The sequence below is a fragment of the Schistocerca serialis genome, chromosome 6 (assembly GCF_023864345.2).
Source record: "Schistocerca serialis cubense isolate TAMUIC-IGC-003099 chromosome 6, iqSchSeri2.2, whole genome shotgun sequence".
NCBI lineage: Eukaryota > Metazoa > Arthropoda > Insecta > Orthoptera > Acrididae > Schistocerca > Schistocerca serialis.
In genome coordinates this window covers 484,906,418-484,923,433 of record NC_064643.1, presented here as the reverse complement: position 1 = coordinate 484,923,433, position 17,016 = coordinate 484,906,418, and the positions used below count along the sequence as shown (strand labels likewise).

General features: G+C 44.2%; 1 protein-coding gene across 5 annotated transcripts in view; it reads right to left on the bottom strand.

The window, feature by feature from the left end:
- LOC126483732 (hepatocyte nuclear factor 4-gamma) overlaps positions 1 to 17,016 on the bottom strand; it is a 220,339-nt gene that overhangs the window by 151,683 nt on the left and 51,640 nt on the right. For 3 of the 5 annotated variants that reach the window (XM_050106840.1, XM_050106841.1, XM_050106842.1), the window contains exon 2: positions 14,809 to 14,898. The exons of the other annotated variants lie outside the window; for them this stretch is intronic. In XM_050106840.1, coding sequence (XP_049962797.1) covers positions 14,809 to 14,898 — 90 coding nt within the window. The remainder of the gene's footprint in view (positions 1 to 14,808; positions 14,899 to 17,016) is intronic. 5 annotated transcript variants of the gene reach the window in all.

Here is a 17,016-nt window from a genome sequence, read left to right as displayed (position 1 = left end):
GGACTTGGGCAATTCCACCAGGGCAATGCGACACCCCACACGTCCAGAATTACTACAGAGTGGCTCCAGGAACATTCTTCTGAGTTTAAACATTTCCGCTGGCCACCGAATTCCCCAGACTTTAACATTATTGAGCGTCTCTGGGATGCCTTGCAAAATGCTGTTCAGAATAGATCTCGACGGATTTATGGACAGCCCTGCAGGATTCATGGTGTCTGTTCCCTCTGTCAGTACTTCAGACATTATTCGAGTCCATGCCACGTCGTGTTGCGGCACTTCTGCGTGCTCGCTGGAGCACTACACGACATTAGGCGAGTGTACTAGTTTCTTTGGCTCTTCAGTGTATATTAAGTATCCACAAACATTTACGAAAATTGTAATACTAAGTACATACGTCTCAAATGGATTTTAATATTAATACGCAAATGGTTAGAGTTACGGCACTGTACCTGTTCTATTCGTTTCATAATTCATTAAGATGTACAAATATTCTGCAATCAGAGCGTCTAAACATCGTGTCATGGAACCTTAAATAACCTGGGCATCGTAATCCGTACGGAACAATCTATCAATTACGCCAATCACTTTAGGACATTACACGGGATTCGTCCCGAAACAGCACAGTCTGCCACGCATAGTGCTAGAGAAGGCGGTCTCATGCCCATCGCAGTGTAAGGCGTTATACTGCACAATCACTCAAGAATTGAATCCTACGCAATGGCACCAACTCAACCCTAACAGGTGTCGAACAGCTGACGTGACAAATTCGCAGCCATTACGGCGATTCAAGGTAAAACCGAACACTGTGGCCCAGGCTGTACGGTCCGTTACGGCCATCCAGATATGATGGTCACGTTACATGAAACACTGTCATACTGTCTCAGGGCACGACACTCATTTAATCACTGGTGCCACAAGCGTGTCACTGTATTAGCGGCAAGCCCTCTACGAGTCGAAATATCAGGTTGTGGCAGACTTTTTCCAGAGACCATGTATTTCCTCAGGTTTGGACCCTTCACATGCTGATATTGTCGCTTTTTACGTCCATGGGGCACGCCGCTCCTTGTTTCCACCTTTGCACTATCTTTGATCTGGTCTCTCATTGAGCTTAGCGCACCTATCACACAAAACGGGAAACTGCTGGGCCTACTTGCAGGTCATATCTCTACAGCCTACATCTATGTTTATTGCCGCCGAGTCACCTTACGATGTGTAGAAAAGGGTACCTGTAGTACACTGTCCTTTGCCCTCTTCCCTGCCCCATCCGTGAATGGCGCCTGTGAACAACGATTGTCGGTAAAGCTTCGTATTAGATCTGACACCTCGTATTTACTCTGTTGTCATTTCGCGAGACGGATGTGGCAGGAAGTAATATGGTGGCCCACTGTTCTCGTCTTCTCTCGGAATTTCAACAGAAAACCTCTCCGTGATGGAGAACGACTGTTATTGAGTGTGTCTGTAGCACCCTTGCGCCGACTAAACGATTACTTGACGAACCGTGCCATATTTCTTTCGATCTTCCCTATCTCTTTATTTTAATCCAACGTGGTGCAGGTCCCAGGTGGAGGAGAAATAATCAAGAATCGGTGGAACTAGTATTGCGTAAGCCACTTCTTTCATGGATTAATTACATTTCCACAAGATTCTTCCTATGACTCAGTCTGGCATCCGCTTTCCGTACCGTTTGTTTTATGTGGTCATTCAATTTTAGGACGAGCAGCATGGATACTCATTAGCATTTTACGCTAGTTACAATTTTGTAGCGATTTCCCGTCAATGATGTAGTTGTACATTAGAGGACTTTTTCCATCAATAACTGCGCACTACGTTGCATTTATTTATGTTCAGAGTCAACTGCCAGGTCCTGCAGCAATAATCGATCCTCTGTTGCAGGTCATTCTGCATGTCGACACTGTCTTCTGGAATTGTCACCTTCTTACAGACAACCAAACTATTTGCGAATAGCCTTATAGAGATTCCGAAGTTATCCACTAGACTATTTATATATGTATGTTACACTGTGAACAATAATGGTCTTATGACACTTTCTTGGGGTACTCAAATTATATTTACGTCTGCCGATTTTATTCCGTTAAGGGTGCCGTGTTGAGGTCTATCTGCAAGGAAGTCTTGAATCCAGTCACAAATCTGTTAGGATACTCGGTAAGCTCGTATTTCACTAAGACCGAGTGAAGCCGTATCACATATGTTCCTAGAGTCAAGGAACGCGGCATCAACCTGGGAGTCGGTGTGTGCGGCCCTTCGGACCTCAGAGCTGAGGTTTCACAATATCTGTTTGCAGAAGCCATGTTAAGTTTTATAGTCGAGATCTGCATTCTCCATAGACATCATAATACGTGAGCATACAAGACGTTCATTAATTCTGCAACAGATCGATGACAGCGATATAAGCCTATAATAAACTGTATCTGCGCTTTTTTCCAGTCGCTAAGTATCCTCCGTTGCTCCATCGACCTACCATAAACTTTTTGTATGTCCATACTTTTGATTTTACGTCTGGGTGATCATGGCCGTTCACTATTTTAAGAAAATAAAAAGACTATAGCCGTCCTTATGTTGTTATTTAATGTGTAGCTACCAGTTTCGGCTCTACTGTGCGCCTACTTCAGGCCTTGGTTGATGCTGGAGTTACCACGATTCATATACACGACGCATCAGTGGCGAACACAACTAATTTACGCAGACTATCTCTGACTGTGATGTCATCGGAGGTTGGAGAGACCACATCAGATAGTTTCAGATACTCTGCGTAAATTAGTTATGTTGGCCACGGATGCGTTGCATATATGGATCGTGATAAATCCTTCAGCATCAACTAAAGCCTGAAGATGGCACATTGAAGCAGCGATACAGGTAGCTACACAATAAACAAGATAGTAAGGACGGCTGTAGGCGTTTCATTTTCATACAATACCATAAACGTTTGTTAGAAGTGAAGTTAGTCTTTTCGCATGATCTCTGGAGAATCTTGGGGTACCTCAACCAATCCAGAAGACTTTCCACTACGAAGCGATTGTAGTTGCGTCTTGTTCCACGATCAACTGTCTTAACATCTGCCATTTCGGTGTTCGTGCGACGATTGAAAGGAGAAACCGTATTACGATCATCAGCGGCGAAACAGTTCCGGAAAACCGAATTTAGTATTTCAGCCTTTTCTATGCCATCTTTTGCGTCAATGTCACTATAGTCATTGAGCGACTGGACAGATATCTTCGATTCACTTACTGATCTTACGTCGGAGCAATACTTGAGGGTGTTAAACAGATTAGATGAAAAAAATTTAGTTTCAAATTCACTGAACGCTTCTCTCATCGCTCTCTTTACGAACATTGTCGCTTCTTTCACCGTTAGTTTCTCAGTTGGGCTGATCTCTTGAATCGCTATTTTTTATGTAGCAAGTTCAACACGACTGTTCAGCCATTTTATATTAAGTCAGTTTACACACCGCGTGTTCCAGAAATCTTGCGACAGACTTCGTGGGGTTGTAGTGTGTTTTGAGCAACAAATCGAGGATAGGAAACCGAGTCCGGGAATGTCATCCAGCAACGCTACAAAACATCGAAGTTGTTGGCACCGCACCTGCCACTGTCCCACCCCTACCGCAGCAATCGCGACTTTGACGGTGACGGACCGTAGATGGAACGTCTCGCATTATTGTTTGTTATTCAGTAGTTACAGCTGATTGCCACACTCACTAGTGGAGAAGATGGAGCTAGCTACTGCGTAGACAGGCCTCTATGAATGCGATGGTCTGTTGCATTGGTGGATGACTGTTTCGGACAGGGGTTTCCATCCAAAATTAATTTATTTTTCTCCTGGTACCCTCTAAAATCTCCAGTCTTTTTCGGTGTGCGGGAGAAAAACTGCAGGTTGAAACCAGCGTATGAAACAGTCACCCACTAACGAAACAACGTCGTATTCATACGAGATAAGGCCTGTCTACGCAGCAGCTAGCTCCATCTTCCCCACTGGTGATCATGGCACTCAGTCGCTATCACTGAATAACAAACATTGCGAGACGTTCTGCCTACGGTATGTCAGCGCGCAAAGTCACTTTTACTGCCTAAGGGTTGGCCTAGTGGCAGGCGCCAGCGCTTAGAACGTCAACGCCCTGTAGCGTCTTTGGATGACGTTTCCAGACACAGGTTCCCATTCTCGATTTATTCCTCAAGACAACCTCTAACACCTCGCAAGATTTCTGGGATACTCTGTATAGCACAAGAAGGCATCGTATGTAGAATCACAACGAACTCCAAAACGCGAGGAATATTTGATTTTTGTAAGACACGTCGACTCAGACGATAGCCAGGTAGCTAATGGGAGGGGATGGTAGACTATGCACGGCGATTATCAACAAGTCTGAATGGCATCCTATTCCTGGTAAATGACTATCATACCAGTAGGCTCGACTGGACGTAATTGCTATTTCAACGCAGTTTCCTGTTTCACTGTGGGCAGTTGTGCCAGCGTGCGACCCGCCTGTCTCAGATGACGTTAGTTGACGCTGGCTGCGTCCTTGGCGGCTGCCGTGTGGCAGCAGGCGATCGGAGGATAATGATGCTGCCACTTCAAACGCAGCGTTGCGAAATGTCTGTTTTAACGCTCCCGCGGCCTTGAGACACCTGCCCAACAACCGCTCTGCTGCCACGACATGTCTCGTAAAAACGAGGAAAAAATAAACAGGAAAATAACATATGAAACCTATTGAGTGCTTGTCACTGAAACATGTGTAAGTCATTTATAGTCAGCGCACGACCGACACACCACATATTTTAGACAAATAGAAACCTTGGTATACAGTAACTATCATGGAATTTGTCTGAGACGATTTAGCAAAAGAATGCGAGGGTATTTCTAATTGGACGCTGGAATAGAATTTGAGCCGCCGTCTTCCAGAATGCTAGTTCAGTGTCTGCAGTGGTGCGCTTACTCGTCAATTCGCGAGGAACGGACTTCGTATCTCCGTTGTCGTCTTAAGACCGAAGACGAGTTTGGTGTATCTCTCTGCCGTGCCTGATCGTCTCTGTATAGTTACTAAATCAGGCTTTGCTCTATCATCCAGAGAATAGTATGATTCGTAAACCGTTTTGCAGGATGTCCCTACAAACTCAAGCGAAATATCACATAAATGAAAAAATAAAACAGCTTTGCTTAAAGAGAAATATTTGCACGCTGCAATATGTACACGATCGTCAGATTAACGAGGCGGCTAGAAATCTGCGACAGTGTGGTTAAGCATTAGAGTTAGCAGGCTGTCCTTGTGCAGTTCTCAAATGGAATTACACGTTATACAGGTGCGATTCTTTATATTTTCCTCAACCGAACTGCCAGGTTTTACTAACCTCGCTTGCTTTTTCATGTAGCAGTCATCTATAAGGGGCTTTTAAGCGAACGGAGCGTGTATATTCGGTGCACTGTGTATGATATTTTATATAGTGATTTTTTTGCCTTTGAAAAGCATATATAGTGTTCTCGCATGTTCTTGGAATGTCTGTTTATTACATGACACAAATTATTGTACATACGAACGAGATGCTTCGAAGTGCAGCACATAAGATCGAAGAGGGCAACATACATTTGCCGAAACAGGTAATTTGAATAAACGTTCTACTAAAGCATCGTGGCATTTTGAAGTTCGTTATTTCTACTGTCACATTAACCTAGATCGCCCCCAGAGTGGAATAATGTCACCCATATATGAAATCTTAATCGCCATGAGGATTTGTGGCTAGTTGTGCTTCACGTATTTACAAAAGCGAGTGTATGCGTATCGCGTGTGTTGCAAAAAAGTAGCTGACTAATTTGAAAAATCTGGCGGCGAATTATATTATCACCTGACCCATCAGCCGTAGCGTGCGCGTTACAGAGCCGTGGCGGCGGTCTTCCGGTTCTCTCAGCGGAGGGTGTACGTGTATGGGCGCTGGCAAAGCCTCGGGGCCTACCTACGGCTGGCAGCTGGCCAGACCATTACGACGGACTGCCGAGCCGGCATTAGGACGTGTGCTCTGTCGTTCTAAATGAGTCGCGCTGCCCCTCCGTGTCGTTGCCACTACGACAGAACTTCACGGGCCCTTCAAGACAGTACAGCGCATTTTGATTACAGTAACAATATGCCATTCACACTCCGCAGATTTCGCAACTATTGTGCCGTTCATATACATGTTATCAACACTCGTACTTCCACAAATGAGATAAAAGTGTAACAAGGCGGCTGTTATACCGGTTGATAAGCTTCGGGCGTCGTGACCATTAGCTGTTGAACTTTGATCAGTTTAAAATAGCAGTGACTTGGGGAATGCCATAGTTTGCAACGAATTTTGGATTAATTAGCGGTCATCATAAGCTCCACTATTTAAACTGGATTTAGAACATTAATACAGACCTTGGCCTGTTGATGAAAAACCATTTAACTAAGTGCAGCGCCTACGTAAGGTGCACCGCCATTGGGCTTGCTGACGCTAGATCCTCTTGCGTCACTGTCTATGGCTGAGCAGAGAGTGTAAAAGGGGCAGTGAAGCAAATGTCTCATCGTCTGCTCAGCACAATATCCACAGGGTACGTCTTGATCATCAGCCTCCATTTTCATTTTTGACATTGCAGTTTTACTTCGGTCAGTTCGTACGCGAAGACGATTATGTAATATGCATGTTGGCGTCTATTTCAGTGGTATCCAATTACGTTGAGCTCTGCCTTGCCAGTGTTGAAGTCTCTTTTTTGTCTTTAATTTCACTAAGGGGCGGTACTTGAGAAAGCTTTTCGTGCTGCAAAGACGGTGAGCAACAGGTTCCGGACCAGAAGTGGGTGTTTGTCACCAGTGCTCACTTTGCTTCTTTCGAATTTGGTCGCTACTATCCATTTGAGGTCGAATGGAGCTACTCCGTCCAGAACTTCGATCTGCTCCATTCTAGATGGCGTCAACCATCCTGTCACCTGGCGGCAAGGCTGGTGTGAATCAATGTCAACCTGTTTCGAGTGTGTCGATCAAAACCACCAGAAGCACATTTTCCTGCCAAGTAGTACAACGCTACGGCAGACTAAGTGCATGTGGACTTGCTACTCACTTGTGCAGATTAAAATCTGCTTGCTGTAATAGCCTTCGTATTGTGAAACACACGTATCACCAAATGGAAGCAAGATTTGCCTGGAAAACTACATCGAAACATAGTAATCAGTATACTAATAAACGCATCTGTTGATGCTAAAAAGCGTGTAAACACAAGCTCACGAGAGGGAGGAAAGGCACTCAACGTTAGTGTTAACGCTCGACCGTCTAAAAAGTCGTTAGACTACGATCTCGTACTGGACAATGATGGCGAAGAAAAAAAAAAAACTGCCGGCACCTTTTCAAAGGAACCATCATGGCATTCGACTAAAGCGATTTATGTGATATCTAGGCGCGGATGGACGGATGGGGTTTTGATTGTCGCTTTCCAGGATGAGTGAGGCTAACAGATATCTTAACCGATGCTCAGTGCATCACGAAAGCAGGGGCGACAACAGTCACAATACTGCACTGATCAGTGAATATAACAGAGGAACAGAGACAGCCCGAGGACTTTCTCAACGATGTTTGGTTCCACCAAATGGTTACAAGCTGCCTAATGGATTCTCAAAATTCCTGGCTGTAAGAGGGGTAGAAACATACGGATAAATGCGTAGTGTACGGACAAAACACATTCTACCAGTACTTGGGTTGTTTCACCCTCAAATGCTCGGTGCACTTAAATACTCTCCGAAGTATTTTTATTGTACTTCATTCAAGCAGTCTTGGAAGCACAAAAGAGACTCGAATTCTATATTTTTTCACTTTTATGTCAATTTAAACCAAGATTATTAACTCATTTCACTGTTATGAAACTGCTAACATATATACGTCATCAACATTTTAAGTAACAAAAGAAAGAAAAAAGTTATACTTCTTATTTTGAAGAGTTTTCCTCGTATACACTAAGATATATTTGGTCTCTCTCTACTTAATAGTTTTATGTTGCCCCTCTAATAGTGAATTCTAACTCTCCTTTATAAAGTGCATGCTGTTATAACAACAGTCCACCATATCAAGAGTATGTTTTCCAAACGAAAGCTTATTCCTTGACTTACGGTAGTATGTTTGTAGAATCAATTGCGTGTAGCCTTTCTTGAATTATATATTTCTATGAACTAGGACGCAGTGCAGATATATGATGAACAATTTTCATCTTACGTTCTTTTATGGCTGAAAATACGAAGTTAGCAAATAGAAAGTATAATTAGTCAATAACGGTTCCCTTATACGTCAACGATTCTATGCATTCCAGATTTACCCTCTGTACATGTAATTCATACCATGTATGAAAATCGATTTGTTGCAAATAAATTCTAAAATGTCTAGATAGAGTAAATCGGATATTACCAAACGCCATCAGACAGTGCTTTTCTGTGCTACTTCGATGAACGGCTATCCTTCGATGCGAATAAGAAATTGGAGGGTAATGCGTGATCGTCCGAGGATTTCATTCGCCCTATGTGTAATAATATACTTGTTAATTAGATATACACATGCTATGAGAGCATATTTATCCTACATTTAACAACTTAATATGACATGTTTTCAACACGTGGGCGTTTCTGAGGTTGCTCTTTTCATTCCGCATGCGAGGTTGGAATACGCATTTCGCTCTCCGATACTGTACCTTGTGGTACACATGATGTGAAACTGGTGCTAGTTACGTAGTTTATGAATTAGTTATACACCTGCGCCTTTAGCACATAAGCAACTAACTACGAGTGCATTCTAAAAATTTCATTCCAAATGTTCGACAATTATACATCGGACATACGCTACATGACTCTTCGATGATTAGTTAACAAGTGCATGGCTATTTACAGTAAGCCTCCTAATATTTCAAAGCATTTGCACTAGATTTTTCAGTTTTAAACACAAATATAGATCATCGCAGTGTGTGAAGTTACTAAAATACCACAACACATATTACAAGAGTAAACGTCTTTAGTTTTGATGGCGTTACCTATGCCTGGTTGCTGTTCCTAAGTTATGTTCTTTATTCACAAACATCACTTTTCACAACTAGGCAGTGTGTCGATGCTCTAACTAGCAGGCGAATTCGTAAACAATAGAATATAAATGCCTGTGAAAATATTTGTAGATACTTTCATTTTTCCTACCTGCTACTGAGTATATATATTTTTCTTTGTGATAGCTATGTTATGTTTTTAGTAACGCTATCAGTTTTTCGACTACATTTCTGAAAGATTTTCTTTTATAAACTGGAACAAATTAAAAGTAAGATGTCCCATGTAACGAAAAGTGTCTACTCTCTAGAGGTAGACACAGAAAAATTGCTAAGAAAACGAAACTGTTAGTCCTGTCCTCGGGCAACTTACGCCGCGATACCGTTTTACGTAACTTCGTCACAGCCAAGCACAGCGTATGCGGTTCAAGGTGAAACATGTGCTCCCTGTGACTGGCAGAACGTTATCAGCATCACATTTTGGCGTTCAGTTTGTAAGAACTGGCCCATTCACATATTTTTCTCACAATAGCAATGAAAGTGAAAACATTTTTATTCGTTATCACATCACCTCGCTGAATGAATCATCCGGACTTCTGCTTGCAGCGATTTAGTTCTACCACGGATAATTCAGCAAAGGTAGATTTAAACCCCCCTCCTGCTGTAACCAAATAGCAACATATTCCAGATTGAAGCCTGAATTTTATCACATCTAAACTAAAATCAGTACTCATGAGCGCGATTCCATGGAGAGTTAAATTTTTTTTCACACGTGCCTAGTGGCTGAGAAGGAAACACGAGAACGTGAACAACTAAGAGCTAAAGTTTCATGACTACACAACTAAATATTCATGCTTTAAAATGTGTGCTATTGTAGTAGAGGGAAAGGGAAAGGAGGGAGGGAGGGAGGGAGGGAGGGAGGGAGGGAGGGAGAGAGAGAGAGAGAGAGAGACAGAGAGAATTGAGTCAGAACTTAAGGTGAGTATAAAAAACAGTTTGTTCACATAACAGAAGACTCAGATAAGTAGGAACCTGAGAAGGGTGAGTTATGTATTGAGAAAGTGTTCTAACTGCCACGTGCAAAATTATTTGCTGTTATTTGTAAGCTGAAGCTGGCTTTAGTGAACAAATTACTTCTGCGAGTGATAGGCAACGTTTTACTGAGGACACTGTAATTCTGTGAGAGAAGGAAAAAGACTTGCAGGAACAAGGAAGGAAATGAGATTGAGTTTAACGTCCTGACATCGAGGTCATTAGTGACCGAACACAAGCTCGGATTGTGTCAAGGATGGCGAACGAAATCGGCCATGTTCCTTGCAGGAACAGTTGAACAGAATGGAGAGTGTCTTGATAGGAAGTTGTATGACGAATACCAACAGAGTGAAACTAAGTTAATGGAATGTAGTCGAATTAAATCACATGATGCCCACAGAAGTAAGTTGGGAAATAAGACATTGAAAGTAGTCGCTGAAACTTGTTATTTGGGCAACAAAATAACTGACGATGTCCGAAGCAGGGAGGATGTAAAATGAAGACCGGCAATAACAAAAAACGCGTTTCTGAAAAATAAAAGTTCTTTAGCATGGAATGTAAATTCAAGTATTTTCTGGATTTATACAAATACGTTGATCCTTTTACGAAAGTGAAACTTTGATGACAAGCAGTTCACACAAGAAGCGAATATAAGCTTCTGAAATGTGATGCTATAAAATACTGTTGAAGATTAGATAGGTAGATCGAATAACTAATGTGGTGGTACAGAATCGATTGTGGTGGGTTGGGAGGAGGGGATGGGGGGGGGGGGAGAAGAAATTTGTGGCACAAAGTACTTAAAAAGGGGACCGATTGGTAAGATACATTCTGAGGAATGAAGGAATAGTCAGTTTGGTAATGCAAGGAATGTGAGGAGGACGGTGGAAGGGGGAGGGGTGTTAAAACTGCAGAGGCAGACCAAGGCTTGAATACAGTCAGCAGGTTCAAGATGACGTAGGCTGCAGACGTTATTCAAAGGCGAAGGTGGCTGCATAGGATGAGCGTGAAGAGCCTCATCATATCATCTACAAACTGAAGACCACAACAACGCATCAATCCATCAATCTACTAAAAAGCTCCAGACGGGCAGCTGTTTCACAAACATCAGATCCAGCACAGACTACTACCTGCAGTGAAGTATTTACAAGTGATTCGTTGATCTCTTCGTCCTTCCCCAAACCGCACTTCATCACTAAGTCATTGACCTATCGAATGTTGAGGTACTCCCCCCCCCCCTTCCCCCCAATGCCAGAACTAATTGCGTCAACATCGGAACTAATTGCTGCGGTAGCATTTCGATACAAGGAACTTTTCACCTCTTGACAATGGCCGAGGAGTACTTGGTGGATCGTAAACCACTTGACCGGCTGGAAGCCCGAGAGAATTTTACAAGATAACCTTATGCACACAGCGTATTGGGCAAGCGGTAAGCCCTAACCGGAACACATCAGTCAGGACCCTCAAAGAAGAAAAATATTCTGACATTTTTCGCACATTAAAAGTGTGTAGCCTTATATCTCCTGTATCAATCCTGGTAAGTTATAGACAAACGTTGTAACACTCCACATATACATTTTAACGACCCACGATAAGAATTACTAACAAGTATACAAAACTCAAATTTAACTAATGATGAAGATAGCAGAAGTTACAAAATCTCCTGGCGTCAAGAGGGACTTCAGGAAGATGATTCAGAGCGTACGACTGCAACACAGCTTTGTGTTTGAAAGTCAAACGCCCATAACGGAATAGCTGCAAACATCTGAAATCAGGCACCACCGAAGGACGCCGACAATTGTGCGACCAGACAGTTGAACAAAAGTATACGGTGGAAAAAATGGGCAAAATATATCTTTCATTTTCTTGATATAGTCAGCCGCCTCGTAACTGATTTGAAGCTATCCTTCGTATCTTTCCATACCGTGCTAATCGTTTCCTCTGCCTAATACCCAAAACACCAGCAATAGTCCGTTACTCGTGTTTCAGTACTATCGGTCCTTACAAATTTTTCCGATTTCAATGGCAAGTAAACTTGTGCAAAAGACGTCTGACTAATTGGCCTCATCTTTCGCGGAGGGCTTTTCCGCAGACTTGCGAGGGGACTTTAAAAAGCAAATTACATTTGTCATCCCACGCTAAGATCATTGCGCAAGTAAAGCGTCGCACGGTCAGAAGACAGCACTAGTTCTGGGTTTCCAGCAGAGACAGCTCTGCCGCGGAACGTGCAACAGGTGCATCACATCACGGTGTGTGGTTGAAATGGCGCGACAACTGCTAACGTATACCAAAATTGAAGTACGCGAGAAATACGATTATTGTGGGCAGAATTTCTAAATAGCACACAGATTCACTGCGAATTTCTGGCGGTACATGCACCAAATGCAATGTCACGTTCACCCATAGTGAAAAAGGTGCCAACAATTTGACAGGCCTGCACAGACATCGATGACGCTGGTCGGTAAGTCCAAATCGTGATACATCAATTTCCATGTTTTCCGTAAGCTGAAAGAATATCTGTGAGGAAAAGATTTTCCTAGGCTGAGGACGTTCACACAGCGGTTCTCAAATGGCTCCGTGGCCAACGAGCAAATTCTTGTCGTCAAGGAATTGAACGATTGGTAGAACGTTCCGATAGTTTTTTTGCAGAGGCTTGGGGATTATGTTGAAATGGTGTCGTGTAACGTCTGTGTGTAATGCAGTATTAAATACAAGTTACGTGGTGGACTATAATAACGTGTAACTTACTTTTTGAAGTATTCTTTTTGAAGTCTGAACAATTTGGGAAAACAGTTTCATGAGATACCAAACGAGCTCTTTTGATGAGGAAACCATTCTCTCTCTATGCCACCCTGTTTATTTTTTTACATTCTTTGACAGTTAAATCTTGAAGATATGTATTGTTTACCCTCTTTGGACTGCCTTAACGAATATTACTTAATAATGCTTTGGCAATCTTTAGCAGTGCACAGGATAGTGCCATAAAAGCCTAATCTGGATAGTACTAAAGGTAAACATAATACATAATCAAACGGCGGTTTACTTTTTAAAAAGTATTACACGATTGTGGCTCAACGTCATCGAAAACTTGTTTTTTATGGCTTGCTTCACTCGACTATCTTACGTTACTTTGCTTTTAACTCTGTGTCTGACAGCCATCTTTGGAAACGGTCACTGAAATACGCGCCAGAGTATTTTGACTTCTGGTGTATGAATAGTTAACATGTTGCTGTAGCATGGGCGTCCGGAGAAACTTTCCAGAGGGAAGCGGGACTAAAATTGCCATTTGTGATATAAATGAGTTGGTCAGTATCGAGACGTGACATGCCACAAGAACTAAATTTTACAGTCGACACGAAAAAGTTATTTTATTCCGGAGAATTGATTGTCATCCTTCACTTTTAGTAGTGTACGAGAATTCTGTAATGAATATAAACTCTGTATACCAGACTCCATAAGTGAAAACGGTTGGGCGAGGTGTGGCGGTAGTGAGGGTCGGGGGTATGTGTTGTAGATACTGGCGCTACTGTAGGATAACAGGTGCCCAGAGCAAACTTAGAGTTTGCGCCCCCACCATTTCCCCCACTTGAAATCTCCCAATTTTTTGTTTGAATATCACCGGTAGTTGGCCTGTTTATTGAGATCAACATGATTTTACGCTGAAGTAAAAGCTACACGTATCGAGAATTCATATTTGTATGACGGATCAAAAGATGGAATAACACAGCTCAAATTTGCACTTCTTGCAAAAATATCGCGGGTCCGTTTTCAGTTTCATCGCTGATCAATGAAAGCTGTAAGAAACCCAACAATAAAAGCACTCTCGTAGCGTTGTCTCTCTTGGTTTAACGAGAGTGGCTGTACCATATGGGTAAAACCAAGAACCAAGCCTCTCTGTCAGGGAGAGGTAGGTCTTGCAGAATTGTTGCTGAACACAGTCCTGTCCGAATGTCTTCAATATTCGCTTTCGTACACCTCCGACCCCTTCCCATTTTAGCGCCCTCCAATCTGTTTTCCTTTTCTTCCCTCTCCCACTTTGTCCCTCACTTCCTCCCTTCGTCTTTCGACATTTCTGACTATTTTCTCCTGTCACAAAACTGCCGCCCCACCACCTCCCACGGGACTCGGGCCCTAGACACACGCTCCCGCTGCCGTATCCTATAGTCCGATTCACGAACGATGTCGGTTCGCGGAGGTCTAGGCACAATCGGGAACCGCACAGTTGCCTGTTCCAAGCGACAGCTGTTGTGCGCCCAAAACATGTGATTTTCGCTTGAAAAAAATCGTGTGTTCCGCAAATTCTCTCTCACATGTTTATGCAGAATTTGTCGCTTACTACTCCAACAGTGATCACAACTCACAAGAAATGGAACAAAAATGGCTACGATACCGTTTAAGGTTCGCATTGGCTACAACACTCACAGCAGAGTGTTTAGAACACTACTGAACGCCCAGCTGCTGTCTGAAAATGCGTGACTTAGACGCGCAGAACAAGCCTACACACGACCGCCATCGTTCGTGACTCCAACTGTAGATACGCCACTGGGTATAGGCAACAGCATGGGTGAATGTAACAAATTACGCGTAGCTTGGATGTAATCATCAGAACGAAAGAAATCCTGCTCATTTGAGGAGCTACAAATGGTTCCGCCGCAGTATAAACACGTGATTAGCGAAAGACGCTGTCGCAGCAATTACAGAGAACACCTACGGTGAGATCGCTTAATTGCAGTAACAGCCACAGTACCTGTGTCGCTCGAAGTCTGCGAATCTTCCAAGAAGAGGGGCGGTGATACAGACGACGCACGTAACGTCGACATTGCGGTTGACGCCGGTCCTAAGTGATGGAATAAACCGATTACGTACTACACCAAAAAGCACAGCTGTCATGCAGGTGGAGTGGTTTAAGGGAATTGATGACGCAGCTAGCTGGAGGTGGGAGCGCCGCGTGTATTAGCAGTCGCGGCGCGGGGTCGGAGGAGGGAGGGCCATCAGGTGGGATCGAGAGGTGGCGGGAGGTGACGGATGGCACTAGCGCGTGCTCATATAACCGCGGCTCGCGGGCTGCGCAACTTGGCCGGGTAACAAAGCTTGGCAGTGTGCGAGGAAGCGGCCGCGTAACGCGCCGACGAGCGGTTGGCAGGTCGGCGCGGTCCGGCTGAAGGACGGGGCCGCCTCCGCGGGCGTACGGTGTCGCAACGGCGACAGACGCGGCCGGCGCTTGGCACCGACGCACCGGCGCAAGTATGCGAGCTGGACGGAGCGGAGGCGGCCACGCGACGCACTACCGCCGAGCCCGCTGCTGCGGAGGCACTGCCGCGGACGTGCGTACGCGGCTGAGCTGTCGCTACTGCCGTCGCCCAGCTGCGCCGCCTGGCGGCCGGCCAATCGCGGGGGGAGAAAGCCGCTCCACCGCTGCCGGAACTGCCGCACTCGGCGGCGTGCTTCGGAGTCGCCGTGTCGAGTTCTCACTCGCGTACTTCCACTCGCTCAGGATCGTTTCCACACACAGTGAGGTGCCAATCACGGGATGGCGATGTGCACATTTCCGGATGGCGGCGGTACCGCGTACACAAGGCATAAAACTGCAGTGCATTGGTGGAGCTGCCATTCGTACTCAGGTGATTCATGTAAAACGGTTTCCGATGTGATTATCGTCGCATAACGGGATTAACACATTCTGAAAGGGGAGCTGAGTCGGAGCTAGACGTACGGGACATTGCGTTTCGAAAATCGCTAGGGAATTCAATATTCCTAGATCCACAGTGTCAAGAGTGTGCCGAGAACACCAAATTTCAGGCATTAACCTCTCACCACAGACAACGCAGTGGGCAACGGCCTTCACCTAACCGACACCAGCGGAATTTGCTTAGAGATATCAGTGCTAACAGACTCGCAACACTGCGCGAAATAACCGCAGAAATTAATGTGGGACGTAAGACGGAAGTATCAGTTAGGACAGTAAGGCGAAATTTGGCGTTAATGAGCTATGGCAGCAGACGACCACGCGAATGCCTTTGCTAACAACACAGCATCACCTACAGCACATCTCCTGGATTCGTGACCATATCTTACCGTCTAGTAAGGTCGTCTAGTAAGGTCATCCGAAGACCAGTACCAGTTGCAAAGCGATTTAGAAAAGATTGCTGTATGGTGTGGCAGGTGGCAGTTGACGCTAAATAACGAAAAGTGTGAGGTGATCCACATGAGTTCCAAAAGGAATCCGTTGGAATTCGATTACTCGATAAATAGTACAATTCTCAAGGTTGTCAATTGAACTAACTACCTGGGTGTTAAAATTACGAACAACTTCAGTTGGAAAGACCACATAGATAATATTGTGGGGAAGGCGAGCCAAAGGTTGCGTTTCATTGGCAGGACACTTATAACATGCAACAAGTCCACTAAAGAGACAGCTTACACTACACTCGTTCGTCCTCTGTTAGAATATTGCTGCGCGGCGTGGGATGCTTACCAGGTGGGATTGACGGAGGACATCGAAAGGGTGCAAAAAAAAAGGGCAGATCGTTTTGTATTATCACGTAATAGGGGAGAGAGTGCGGCAGATATGATACGCGAGTTGGGATGGAAGTCATTAAAGCATAGATGTTTTTCGTCGCGGCGAGATCTATTCACGAAATTTCATTCACCAACTTTCTCTTCCGAATGCGAAAATATTTTGTTGAGCCCAACCTACATAGGTAGGAATGATCATCAAAATAAAATAAGATAAATCAGAGCTCGAACAGAAAGGTTTAGGTGTTCGTTTTTCCCGCGCGCTGTTCGGGAGTGGAATGGTAGAGAGATAGTATGATTGTGGTTTGACGAACCCTCTGCCAAGCACTTAAATGTGAATTGCAGAGTAGTCATGTAGATTTAGATGTAGATCGGATGGACCCTAGACGACTTGAAAATTGTTGCCTGGTCACATGAGTCCCGATTTCAGCTAGTAACA